Source organism: Callorhinus ursinus, unplaced genomic scaffold (assembly GCF_003265705.2).
Source record: "Callorhinus ursinus isolate GAN/ISIS: 27379988/994484 unplaced genomic scaffold, GSC_fseal_2.0 scaffold3, whole genome shotgun sequence".
NCBI lineage: Eukaryota > Metazoa > Chordata > Mammalia > Carnivora > Otariidae > Callorhinus > Callorhinus ursinus.
This window is the reverse complement of record NW_027397065.1, coordinates 42,251,640-42,265,802: the sequence shown is the minus strand read 5'-3', so window position 1 is coordinate 42,265,802 and position 14,163 is coordinate 42,251,640. Positions and strand designations below refer to the sequence as shown.

At 42.1% G+C, this 14,163-nt stretch overlaps 1 protein-coding gene across 4 annotated transcripts in view; it reads right to left on the bottom strand.

Moving 5' to 3' along the window:
• The window catches only part of ATP10B (ATPase phospholipid transporting 10B (putative)), a 275,419-nt gene that overhangs the window by 16,518 nt on the left and 244,738 nt on the right, over positions 1-14,163 (bottom strand). For all 4 annotated transcript variants that reach the window (XM_025867091.2, XM_073890325.1, XM_073890323.1 and 1 more), the window contains 2 exons: positions 7,088-7,213; positions 444-644 (listed from right to left, as the gene is read on the bottom strand). In XM_025867091.2, the coding sequence (XP_025722876.2) occupies positions 444-644; positions 7,088-7,213 (327 nt within the window). The remainder of the gene's footprint in view (positions 1-443; positions 645-7,087; positions 7,214-14,163) is intronic.

Here is a 14,163-nt window from a genome sequence, read left to right as displayed (position 1 = left end):
ACTGTGTATAATCTTGAGTTCTAAACTTTCTTTCCCGACATGAGGTAGAAGCCTTCATTTGTGAATACCTCACCCCGTGATGAGCAAACTAGCTTTTAATCCCAGGGGTTCCTAACCCAAGCCTTGGGGGTCCTGTCAAAGGCCTGGAAAAAGGAGCCAGCTGAGGACAATGGGATCGATCTTTACGTCCTCTCCCCATACAACTAGGGCAATCCTATGTTAAACATGTGATATAATTAAGAAATAACTAACTAAAAAGAAAAATACCCACTGGTCTGGTCCATCACCCTCAACAACAAATGCGAAACAGGCCAGGAGTGGGGAGTGGAGATACTGGGGCACATGGGAGATAAGAGGCAAAATGGTGACCCGAGTGCAATGCCCCTGACCGCAGACCAGTGCTCCTTCTCTGGCAGAGAGGAGCTGAGGCCTCTCCATCTTACCTCAGAGTTTTGGCCACTCTTGTACAGCTCAGGCAACGCCAGGAGTGTTTCTCCAGAGATGTCTTTATCGAGGACTCCAAAGACGAGAGGAGGCAAGGAGGTGAAGAAGAGATTGAAGAATATCATCTGCCAATAATCGATCATGGTGGAGCCAGAAAAACCACAGAAAAACTGGTACCAGAAGAGCAGGTTGACGTAGCACTGCAGGCAGAGAGTGTGGCCTTGTGAATGAGGACCCACGGGCAGTGGTCACCAACGGCTGCTTTGGAGCCTCTGGCAAGTCACAACGCTGACTTGGAGCTTCTGTTTTCTCATTTGTGCCATGCAGAGTCGTGTAAGTATCAGAGAGAACTAATCCTGAGAGTGGCAGCTGCTGATACTACTACTATGAGGGTTCTTTAGGACCTGAAGGGAATTGCACCACCTTGTTAAGGTGCCGGTTCAGAGCACAGGCTGTGGAGGCAGAAAAGTCTGGTTTGGAATTTCCAGGTCTGTCACTTACTAGCTATATGACCTGGAGCAAATTGCTTAACTTTTCTGAATGTCATCTTGCCATCTTTCAGACGGGAACAGTAGTACCTAGACCATGGCATGGGATACCAAAAGGTCGTTATTATGATCAGTAGTGTGGACAAAGAGGGGGGTGCTCCTGGGAAGGGATGATAGAAAAACTGGACCATGGGCAGGAAGTGTGGTGGGAAGAGAATTTCATGAGGTTTTCCGCACAATATTTTCCTAATAGCCATGCAACTCAGAAGGGTGAATAAGAAATCTTCTCCCTAACTGTTTCTTTATGCTTTCTGAAGCTGTTTCCCACTCAAAACCACCCCACCCTGAGATGGGCTGGGTCATTAGATTGTCTACCACACTGTGATATGGTTTGATGACTTGACCAAGGTGAAGCTGCTGCTCCCAGAGTTAGAACTAGAACTTCTGGGCCTTGTTTGAGGCACAAAAGGGTGAAAGGTATTGTAAGAAATCATTCTGCAGGTTTGTGTACAAACTAGAATGTTCATGTCCTAACTGCTGGGCCAGTGTTATTTTGAAGAGGGTCTCTAGAATTGTAATAATATGGACATGTTAATATTAGTAACACCAATGATTATTACTGAATCTTCTATTTGTGCCAGGTGTGTGATATGTATTATACTATTTTAGTATATAGTACATTAGATGTGTAATAGACCTAATTTGTCCCAACAATCTTGAAAGACTATTGCTAATAAAAATTAGTATACATATTAATGTTATATCTTGGTAATAATATTAATGTTATTAGCCCTATTCTACAGACAAGGAATCAGGCTTTAAGATACTCAGTTACCTCTTGTCCAAGTTCAGAGCTAGAAAGTCACACAACTAGCATCTGAGTTTTCAAAGCTCTTTGTCTTTGATCACTCCCAACATTTTTCAATCTCCTATTGGATTGTACAGTAACAGTTGTGACTGAGAGTCTTCTAGCCAAGGAGCTCCATCCTTTGGCTTTTCTGCCCAGGTGACCAGTGGGAAGTTTCCTAGCTCTGAAAGAGATCCTGGCAACCTGACATACCCTGGACCTTGCACCTTTCTATCAGAAGGAGTGAGAGGGCCCAAGCTGTTTGCTGTGCTGCAGGTAGGTTTGAAATATACTATGGGCAGACTTTGAGTCTTGAGATCAACAACAACCAACCACTTGTGCACTTGACATGGTGAATTTAAGAAGAACTTGACGTACTGAAGTCCCCTTAATACTAGCATTCAGCAGCTGTTTGAGGCTTTGACCTCACTCTCTCTCTCTCTCTTTTTTTCCCCTTGAGAAACTTGCCTTGCTTCTCCCTCCCCAGCAAGATGGAAAAGACAGTAACTCTTATCTCCCTTACACATAGATAGCTTGAGCAGCTCAGATGGGCTGAGTGACTATACCAAATACCCTCGGCCGCTTGGGGCTGGAACTGTGACTTGAAGTTGTAGAAGCCTCGGATGCCAGAGCTGGAAGTGACACCATCTTACAGATGAGGCCACTCATAGAAACAACAGCAATAACAATAGCAACAAAAACACCTAAAGCACTTACTAGGTGCCAAGCTCAGTTCTGACCCATTTGATCCACCTAGCAGCCCCATGAGGCGGTCATTAGTACTCCCATTTTACAGTTGAGGAAACTGAGCCTCAGTGAGAGGTCAAGTCATTGGGCTGGCAGTAAGAGCTGTTAAGTAACAAATTGGAGTTCAAACTCAGATGTTCTGGCTCCAGAGTCCGCCCTCATAAACCGGGATGTGGGAAGTGGATGCTCTTTTAAAAACAATTCCAGATCTGAGACTACAGCTCAGTCTCTAATGTCCAGAGTCATTTATCCTACACCGGGAGAGGCCAGGTGGATCCATCCTAAAGTACTATAAGTGGGGAAGGCACTGAACACAGAATGCTGTGATTGGCAGTTCCCGCCATGGGTGCCAAGGGAGCAAGGCGGCAAGTTTGCCAGTTGTAGGCCAGCCTCTGATATTTGCAATGTAGATCTGGCCTTTCTGACGCCAAGCCTCAATCTTTCCTCTCCAAACTGAAGCTTTTAAGATGTACAGGCTTATCTGGTAGATTCTGAAATGCTTGACCTAGTTTTCACCCAAGCTCCAGCCATAGTCTAAGCCAAAGGAGGAAGAGAGCAGTGACCTGGCTGGTGTTGGAGGCTGTCTGAAACTCTCCGGCCAAGTGTGATGATATCATCACATGATATTTCTTGAACAATTTATGTTGAGACATGGTGCTAGAGATGCTTGGACAGCAGACAACACACAACGAATTTGACAACCACTGGAGAACAGGGTGCTTGGACCTCCGGGAGGCCCTGAATGCCTTAGTGGTGAGGACATTCAGTCTGAGGAGTTTGGAGTATAGCAGAACTAGGTCCAATCCTGATTCTGTGACGTATTCAGCTTTGTGATCTGGGCAACCGCTCTTTCAGCTACCACATCTATAGATGGATAATAACTGTCCCTTCCCCCACAGGGCTGAGGAAGCATTTACTGTGTACCTCACACATATTAACTCATTTATACACATAATGACCTTGTAGGTTAGGTAGTATCCCCCTTTTACAGGTGCAAAGACTGAGACACAGAGCTTAAGTAAGTTACTCAAGGCCACATTGCTGTTAAGTAGCAGAGTGGGGCCGGTATTTGAACCCAGTCTGGTTCTAGCACATATGCTCTTAACCCCTATATTACACTTAGCTCTCATAGTTATATATATATATATACACAAAGTTCTTAGGACAGCATCTGGTATGTGGTAGGTTCCCTATAGATGACGGTGGATGTTAATGCTAGTGATGCTATGCCAAACAGTAACCAGCTGTGCTAAGTACCAAGGACACTATAGCAATCAAGGGTAGCATGGAGAACTCTCGTGACCTGGGTGTTGGAAAACTAGCATTTACTGACCTCCTTGCCTTATACTTCACACATGGGCAGTATCGAAGGGCTTTAATCCCTAGTCAAGGCAAGAAAACACTGCTTGGATATCACTGGCTCATTTTTCCATAGAACCGTTCTTCCTGAATTATAATTTAATATTGTTTTTTATCAAGGGTTATTAGAAAAAGGTACCATATGGAGGTTAATTTTCATTTCTTACAAAAATGCCACAGAAGACAGTTTCTTGAAGGTTTTTGTGTGACCTTCTTCTAAAGGTTTGCTTGACAAATTGATCTCTGAATTTAGAGCAAAGAGAGAGTGTTCCTCCTGGAGAACTGGTCTGTTTGCTTTAACCAGATATTTAATACTTAGCATCTTATTATCCCAGGTTCCTGGTGCAACTGTCCTCTTTCTTTTCTGTGGTTCTGCTCCATACTCTTATAAATTTCCCTTCTAACTTCTCTATTGCCTCTGTGTATACTATAAGTCACTTTCATCTCTTTTTGGAATTACAGTATATGATATAAAATTATAAATAAACAGCCTAAAATATTTTCTATAAACTCAGGTTGTCAAGCCTCTCTTTCTTGGCAGGGAAACTGGCAAATTCATAGTTCTATCTCTTCTTTTGGGTCCTAGCTTAAATGTTACTTTTTTTCTAACTGATTAGGTCAAGAATCTCCTAGCACCATGACCTTCTTGAGGGAGATGTGCCTAAGAAAATAATTGTAAAATTTTCATCTTCTTTTCCTATAATAGTACTACTTAATCTTTAAGGTTCATACAAATTACCAGGGGCTCTGACTAAAAGCTCCATTCTGAGGTAGTAGTCCCAGGATGTAGTCTGAGGATCTGCATTTCTAACTAGCATCTAGCTGATGCTCATGCTGCTGATCCAGGAACCACAGTTTGAGAAACAAGATTTATGGAGACCAGGAGATGACAGACTAGTTCCTACAGGCCAAAAAACTGGTCATAAATAAGGTTTTGTTGGGACACAGCCACATTGATTCATTTGCATGTTGTCTATAGTCGCTTTCATGTTGCTGCAGCAGAGTTGAGTAGGTATGATGGGCTATGTGGCCCACAAAGCTAAAAGTATTTCTTACCTGGCCCTTTGCAGAACAAGCTCACTGAGCCCTGATTTAGACTGTCAGCCTCAGGAGGCAGGGACACAGATGTTCAATAATGATTTGAATAAATGAAATCAATTGTTGTTTTATTGTCCCAACAATACCCTGGAGTTTAACACTGAAGTGTTTCCTTCCTCTGCAGGCCCTGTTAGGACGTTGCTTGCTTCCACTTCCTCTGGCTGGAATCTTTGCGCTTCTGAGGGTGTGCCCGGAACCTGGTGACAGCATCACTGAGGCGGGGGGTGGGGGGCGGCAAATGCGTTTTCCTCCCAAGAAGCTACAGTGCAGTGTGCAGTAATTAATTCATTGTTCAAATTTCAGAGCAGGCAGGGTTTTAATCCCCTCTGAAATTGGTTTTGGATGTGGAAGTCATAGTTCTCCACCCTCTAATTGCAATGGGGAGATAATGTGGCATCAGTATCACAATTTCGAGCATGGCATCGGGCTGGAAATAAATACCATTTAAGCTTTGAAAGCATGGCTGGCTGGAAACGTTTCCTTTTCTATTTCACAAATTTAATGCAGAGAAGAGGTTGTGCTTATTCAAAAGAACGGCTCCTTTGGAGGCAAGAAAAAAAATTAAACGGGAATTTTGAATTCTAAGTAAACAGTCTTTCATGCTCAGTGAGTTTCAAGTTAAATAGAGTGACTTGTTTGCATAGACTTGCTGAATATTACCATCCAGTTTATCGAATTTACATTATTTTTTGTCATGCTGTTTATTTACATATACATTGAACTGTGCACAAAAATGCTTACTCTTGAGTGCGGGCAACTGTGACAGTGCCTAAATCAGGACTGGGAGAATGGAACAAGGGGACAGAAGGCAATTTCACAGCTGCTACTTGGCTAATGCGTTCCTCTGCCATCACTCTACTCTTAATCCTCCCTTCTTCCTTATGCAAACAGGAATCAGATTCTATTTGGAGACTCTTGGGGATTATTCAAAGGTCCTTGAACTAGGTAATGGCAAACTCAGGCCCCTTGTTCCCTCCCTTAGTACAGCAATGTTCTGGCTTCTTTCAATACCCATTGTTAATCAAGGGCTTTTCAAATAAGAGCCTCTGACACTTTTAATAGCTCAGTTGGTGTGTGCCTGCTTTGGGCCCTTACCAACAAGACAGAAATGAGCATATTTTTTAGGAGAAACAATGCTACCTTCCTATGATCGTATTTGTATAGTGTCACATGCTTTCCTGAGCTCTGACACTAAAGCCTCTTGACAATACTTCTAGGGACAGAGGGAGTCCAAGTGTCTCCATATTATTGATGAAGAAACCTAGGTTCAGAGAGGTTAAGTAACTCTTCCAAGTTCACACAGCATGCTAGAGTCAGGCAAGACTAAAACCCAGATGATCTCCCCAGTCTAAACATTTTTGCCACTAGACATTTAATGTCCTGACCTCTGTGAATTCCCTGCTGGGAAGGCTGGGGAAGCCGAAGTGATACATAGTCTCAGGTAGAAGCCAGGGACTCCAGTCTTAAACCTGTACTCTCCCAAGGGGTCGGGTATGGCTCTTACATTGGGGTGGCTCTATGTGGGGAGAAAATTTAAGATACGTGTCAGGCTAGTTATCCTTCAAGTCCTTTTTTCCTGTAGTCAGAAAGTAAACCTCATTTATGGAGTCCATCTAAGAGCAATGACAATAGCAATAATGATAAAAATAATGGCTGACTTTATAAGATGATTACTATGTGCTAATAACTTTATATACAAGCTCTCATTTAATCCTAGCAAATATAGGAGAAAGGTACTATTATCATCCCCATTTTACAGATGGTAAAACTAAGGTATAAGGCCATTACCAAATATAAGAGCCTAGATTTGAACCAAATATGTTCGACTCAAGAGTCCATGCTTGTAACCACTCATGCTGCCTTCTATGTACCAGGTGCTTTCCATACAGTATTGCTAATGCTCACAAAAGTCTTAGCCCATTTTACCAAAGAAGAAATTGAGACCAGGAGAAGTGAATTATATTGCTCAAGTTCACAGAGCTAGTAGGAAAGAGTTTCAGGATTCAAAATCTAGGCCAGCCTGGTTTGTCTTACCACTGTGGTAGGAGTGGATCCCCTGGCAGGGCCTCCCAAGGCCTGTGCAGGTTACCATAGTGCTACTCACCACATTCTTGTAGAAGTAGTACACCACCATCCTGGCCAGGCGCGAGTAACACCAATGGCCATGCACAAGCAGCAGCTTCTTGAGGTGTCTGAAGCGGGATATGGCAAAGTCGCTGGACATAACAGCCTGAGAGGGCAGAAGAGAGACATCGGCTTCTATCCATGGCCACCAGTGAACCAAAGAGTCTCCCTTGAGGGCTATGCTTTGTTCTAGGTGATAGCTGGAAGGGCCAAAAAGACCCGTTGTCACTATGTGGCACCTAGGGTGGTTCTTTGGAATTGGACAACCCATCCATTCTTCTGGAAACTCCAAACCTCACTAGAATCCAAGAAAGCAGCTCGTAAGGAACTAGTGGTCTAGTCTGGCCCTTCATCTCCTTCTCTTTATCTGATAAACATTAACTGTGGCCTCAAATGTGTTGGCACCATGCTAGAGATGTGATGGCTAACCAGAAAGTAGGGGCTTCCATGCAAGTAATCCTCAAACCTCTCAACACACTTGGTTGCCTCCTGTGGCAGACCATTTGCTCCATTCTTAGATGGAGCTGATGGCGGGATAGCTCTTCCTTTACATGGAGCTGAAATATGCTTTCTGCCCTTGGGGTTATTCAGAACATGACATAGTTCATGGTACTCTTAAAAGTATGAGGTTTGGAAGTGCTTGGTTATAGACCCTGGTATGTCAGGCTGTTTAAACTTTCCCAGCATCAGTTTCATTTGAAAAATAGTAATAATTCCTAACACACAGGGTTGTGATTGTTCAAATTAATTGGAGTAATAAATGTGAGATGCCTAATGCAGTGCTGGCATATGGTAGATACTCAAAGGGTAACTGTGTTCTTTCATCCTCACCAACAAATTTAGGCAATACCTCCTGTCTGCACTAGTGGTGAGAATACAGCTGTTAATGGTTCAGAGCCACAAAGTGGGGTCTATATTAGTAGGAAACATTAGCAGCTCTAGTTAGTATGCTTGTCCCAACCTGAATTTTGACTCAAAATTCAGGTACACTTATTAAAGTGTACCTTATAGGGAGGAGCAAGATGGCGGAGGAGTAGGAGACCTAAATTTCGTCTGGTCCCAGGAATTCAGCTGGATAGGGATCAAACCATTCTGAACACCTGTGAACTCAACAGGAGATCGAAGAAAAGAATAGCAACAACTCTCTGAACAGAAAAGCGACCACTTTCTGGAAGGTAGGACGTGTGGAGAAGTGAATCCGAGGAGATATTTGGGAGGATAGACGGCGGGGGAGGGGGCCTCCGTCCGCCACTTCTGGCAAGTGATAGAGCAGCGGAGCACAAAATCGGAGCTTGTAGAAGTCTACTCCGCTGAGGGACATCGCTCCAGTGGCTAGGAAGTAGAACCCTCTCTGGGACAGTGTGGTCTCAGGACCCTTGGGGTCAAGAAAGACCAGGGGTGCCTGAGTGCAGCAGAGCTCCCAGGTATCAGAGCGGGGAAGCTGGCTGCAGAGACGGAGCTGAGGAGCGGGCTCTCAGCTGGGGGTTGCCATAAACCATGATCCACGACACAGCTGGGCCACTGCTCCTCCAGCAGGGACCCAACAAGCGGCAGATCCGGGGAGACTCCCCTTCCTTCCCTGGGGGGAGCGGCGCGGGAGCGCACCGCAGGGATCTGCTGGGTTTGGAGACTCCACACGGGGTCGTGTGCCAGAGATAGAAATGCTTGTTCACAGGCTGGGTGAGCACGGAGTGCGGCTGGAGACTGGGGAGACAGGAGTGACTGACTGCTTTTCTCTGGGGGCTCACTGAGGAGTGGGGCCCCGGGTTCTCAGCTCCTCTGGGGCGGATATTGGGAGGCTGCCATTTTCTTTCCCATCCTGCAAAGCTGTACGGAAAGCTTGCAGGGCACAAAAGCTCCTGAGAGCAAACCCGAGCAGATTACTTAGCCCAGACTGGCAAGGGTGGGGCAATTCCACCTCTGGCAAAGACATTTGGGAACCATGGCAACAGGCCCTTCCCCCAAAAGATGAGCAAGAACAGCCAGCCAAGACCAAGTTTACCGATCAATGAGAATGGCAGAATGCCAGTGCTAGGGGAATACTGCTCATAGAATCCATGGCTTTTTTCCAATGATTCTTTGGTCTTTCCGAGTTAATTTTTTAAATTTTATTTCCTTTTTTCGAATTTTTCTTTTTCCCTTTTTCAACCAACATCTTATCAATCCCATTTAAAAAAATCTTTTTTATTTTTCATTTTTAGAGTCATATTCTATCCCTTCCTATTAGTTAACCTTATTTTTGGTATATATATAAGTTGTTCTTTCTTTAAAATTTTGGGATACAGTTTCCTCTAACAGACCAAAATATACCCTAAATCTCCTAGTGTATGGCTTTGTTCTAGTCTCCTGCCTGATCACATTCTCTCCCCCTTTTTTTAAGTTTCTCTTCTTTCTTTTTTCAACCAACTTATTTCCTTTTATAAAATCTTTTAGAATTTTCATCTTTACAGTCATATTCCATCCCTTCATCATATTTACCCATATTTTTGTACATATATAAGCTTTTCTTTCTTTAAAGTTTTGGGAGGCAGTTTCTTCTAACAGACCAAAATGTGCCCAAAATTTAGTGTGTGGCACTGATCTATTCACCAGCCTGATCATATTTGATCATATTCTTTTTTTTTTTTTTAAATCTTTTTCTTTCTCCTTTCTTTGTCTTTCTTTTCCCCCGGTTTCAGGTCTCTTCTGATTTGTTTAGTGTATATTTTTCTGGGGTCATTGTTACCCTGTTAGCATTTTGTTCTCTCATTCATCTGTTCTCCTCTGGACAAAATGACAAGATGGAAAAAATCACCTCAACAAAAAGAACAAGAGGCAGTACCAACTGCCGGGGACCTAATCAATACGGACATTAGTACGATGTCAGAACTAGAGTTCAGAATGACGATTTAAAAGATACTAGCTGGGCTTGAAAAAAGCATGTAAGATATTAGAGAAACTCTTTCTGCAGAAATAAAAGAACTAAAATCTAACCAAGTCGAAATCAAAAAGGCTATTAATGAGATGCAGTCAAAAATGGAGGCTCTAACTGCTAGGATAAATGAGGCAGAAGAGAGAATTAGTGATATAGAAGACCAAATGAGGGAAAATAAAGAAGCTGAGAAAAATAGAGATAAACAACTACTGGATCACAAGGGCAGACTTTGAGAGCTAAGTGATACCATAAGATGAAACAATATTAGAATAATTGGGATCCCAGAAGAAGAAGGGGGGGGCAGAAGGTATACTGGAGCAAATTATAGCAGAGAACTTCCCTAATTTGGGGAAGGAAATGGGCATCAAAATCCAGGAGGCACAGAGAACCCCTCTCAAAATCAATAAAAATAGGTCAACACCCCGACATCTAATAGTAAAACCTATGAGTCTCAGAGACAAAGAGAAAATCCTGAAAGCAGCTCGGGACAAGAGATCTGTAACCTGCAATAGAAGAAACATTAAATTGGCAACAGACCTATCCACAGAGACCTGGCAGGCCAGAAAGGACTGGCATGATATATTCAGAGCACTAAATGAGGAAAATATGCAGCCAAGAATACTATATCCAGCTAGGCTGTCATTGAAAATAGAAGGAGAGATAAAAAGCTTCCAGGACACACAAAAACTAAAGGAATTTGCAAACATGAAACCAGCCTTCCAAGAAATATTGAAAAGGGTCCTCTAAGCAAAGAGAGAGCCTAAAAGCAACATAGACCAGAAAGGAACACAGACAATAGACAGTAAGAGTCACCTTACAGGCAATACAATGGCACTAAATTCCTATCTTTCAATAGTTACCCTGAATGTAAATGGGCTAAATGCCCCAATCAAAAGACACAGGCTATCAGATTGGATAAAAAAATAAGACCCATCGATATGCTGTCTGCAAGAGACTCATTTTAGACCCAAAGTCACCTCCAGATTGAAAGTGAGGGGGTGGAAAACCATTTACCATGCTAATGGACACCAAAAGAAAGCTGGGGTGGCAATCCTTATTGCAGATAAATTAGATTTTAAACCAAAGACTACAATAAGAGTTGAGGAAGGACACTATATCCTACTTAAAGGGCCTATCCAACAAGAAGATCTAACAATTGTAAATATCTAGGCCCCTAACATGGGAGCAGCCAATTATATAAGCCAATTAATAACAAAAGCAAAGAAACACATTGACAACAATACAATAATAGTGGGAGACTTTAACACCGCCCTCACTGAAATGGACAGATCATCTAAGCAAAAGATCAACAAGGAAATAAAGACTTTAAATGACTCACTGGACCAAATGGACTTCACAGATATATTCAGAACATCCCATCCCAAAGCAACAGAGTACACATTCTTCTCTAGTGCCCATGGAACATTCTCCAGAAGAGATCACATCCTTGGTCACAAATCAGGTCTCAACTGGTACCAAAAGACTAGGATCATTCCCTGCATATTTTCAGACCACAGTGCTTTGAAACCAGAACTCAATCACAAGAGGAAAATTGGAAAGAACTCAAATACATGGAGGCTAAAGAGCATCCTACTAAAGAATGAATGGGTCAACCAGGAAATTAAAGAAGAATTAAAAAAAATTCATGGAACCAAATGAAAATGAAAACACAACTGTTCAAAATCTTTGGGATGCAGCAAAGGCAGTCCTAAGAGGAAAGTATATACCAATACAAGCCTTTCTCAAGAAACAAGAAAGGTCTCATATACACAGCCTAACCCTACACCTAAAGGAGCTGGAGAAAGAACAGCAAATAAAGCCTAAACCCAGCAGGAGAAGAGAAATAATAAAGATCAGAGCAGAAATCAATGAAATAGAAACCAAAAGAACAGGAGAACAGATCAACAAAACTAGGAGCTAGTGCTTTGAAAGAATTAACAAGATTGATAAACCCCTGGCCACACTTACCAAAAAGAAAAGAGAAATGACCCAAATCAATAAAATCATGAATGAAAGAGGAGAGATCACAACCAACACCAAAGAAATACAAACAATTATAAGAACATACTATGAGCCTCCCCTTTCTCATGTGCTCTCTCTCATTCTCTTTCAAATAAATAAATAAAATCCTTAAAAAAAAAAACATACTATGAGCAACTATATGCCAGCAAGTTAGATAATCTGGAAGAAATGGATGCATTCCTAGAGACCTATAAACTACCAAAATTGAATCAGGAAGAAATAGAAAACCTGAACAGACCTATAACCACTAAGGAAATTGAAGCAGTCATCAAAAATCTCCCAACAAATGAGAGCTCAGGGTCCAGATGACTTCCCAGGGGAATTGTACCAAACATTTAAAAAAGAACTAATACCTATTCTGAAACTGTTCCAAAAAATAGAAATGGAAGGAAAACTTCCAAACTCGTTTTATGAGGCCACCATCACCTTGATCCCAGAACCAGACAAAGACCCCATCAAAAAGGAGAATTACAGACCAATATCCCTGATGAACATGGATGCAAAAATTCTCACCAAAATACTAGCCAATAGGATACAACAGTCCATTAAAAGGATTATTCACCACGACCAAGTGGGATTTATCCCTGGGCTGCAAGGTTGGTTCAACATCCACAAATCAATCAATGTGATACAATACATTAATAAAAGAAAGAACAAGAACCATATGATCCTCTCAATAGATGCAGGAAAAACATTTGGCAAAGTACAGCATCCTTTCTTGATCAAAACTCTTCAGAGTATAGGGATAGAGGGTACATACCTCAATATCATAAAAGCCATCTAAACCCACAGCAAATATCATTCTCAATGGGGAAAAGCTGAGAGCTTTCCCCCTAAGGTCAGGAACGTGGCAGGGATGTCCACTGTCACTACTGCTATTCAACATAGTATTAGAAGTCCTAGCCACAGCAATCAGACAACAAAAAGAAATCAAAGGCATCCAAATCAGCAAAGAAGAGTCACACTCTCACTCTTTGCAGATGATATGATACTTTATGTGGAAAACCCAAAAGACTCCACCCCAAAACTGCTAGAACGCATATAGGAATTCAGTAGAGTGGCAGAATAAAAAATCAATGCACAGAAATCAGTGGCATTTCTATACACCAACAACAAGACAGAAGAAAGAGAAATTAAGGAGTTGGTCCCATTTACAATTGCACCCAAAACCATAAGATACCTAGGAATAAATCTAACCAAAGAGGCAAAGGATCTGTACTCAGAAAACTATAAAATACTCATGAAAGAACTTGAGGAAGACACAAAGAAATGGAAAAACACTCCATACTCATGGGTTGGAAGAACAAATATTGTGAAGATGTCAATGCTACCTCGAGCAATCTACACATTCAATGCAATCCCCATCAAAATACCATCCAGTTTTCTCAAAGAAATGGAACAAATAATCCTAAAATTTGTATGGAACCAAAAAAGACCCCGAAAAGCCAGAGGAATGTTGAAAAAGAAAAGCAAAGCTGGTGGCATCACAATTCTAGACTTCAAGCTCTATTACAAAGCTGTCATCATCAAGACAGTATGGTACTGGCAAAAAAAAAGACACATAGATCAATGGAACAGAATAGAGAGCCCAGAAATGGACCCTCAACTCTATGGTCAACTCATCTTTGACAAAGCAGGAAAGAATGTCCAATGGAAAAAAGACAGTCTCTTCAACAAATGGTGTTGGGAAAATTGGACAGCCACATGCAGAAGAAGGAAACTGGACCATTTCCTTACACCACACACAAAAATAGACTCAAAATGGTTGAAAGACCTAAATGTGAGACAGGAGCCCATCAACATCCTAGAGGAGAACACAGGCAGCAACCTCTTCCTAGAAACATGGCCAAAGGCAAGGGAAGCAAAGGCAAAAATGAACTATTGGGACCTCATCAAGATAAAAAGCTTTTGCACAGCAAAAGAAATAGTCAACAAAACCAAAAGGCAACCGACAGAATGGGAGAAGATATTTGCAAATGACATATCAGATAAAGGGCTAGTATCAAAAATCTATGAAGAACTCATCAAACTCAACACCCAAAGAACAAATGATCCAATCAAGAAATGGGCAGAAGACATGAACAGACATTTTTCCAAAGAAGACATCCAAATGGCCAACA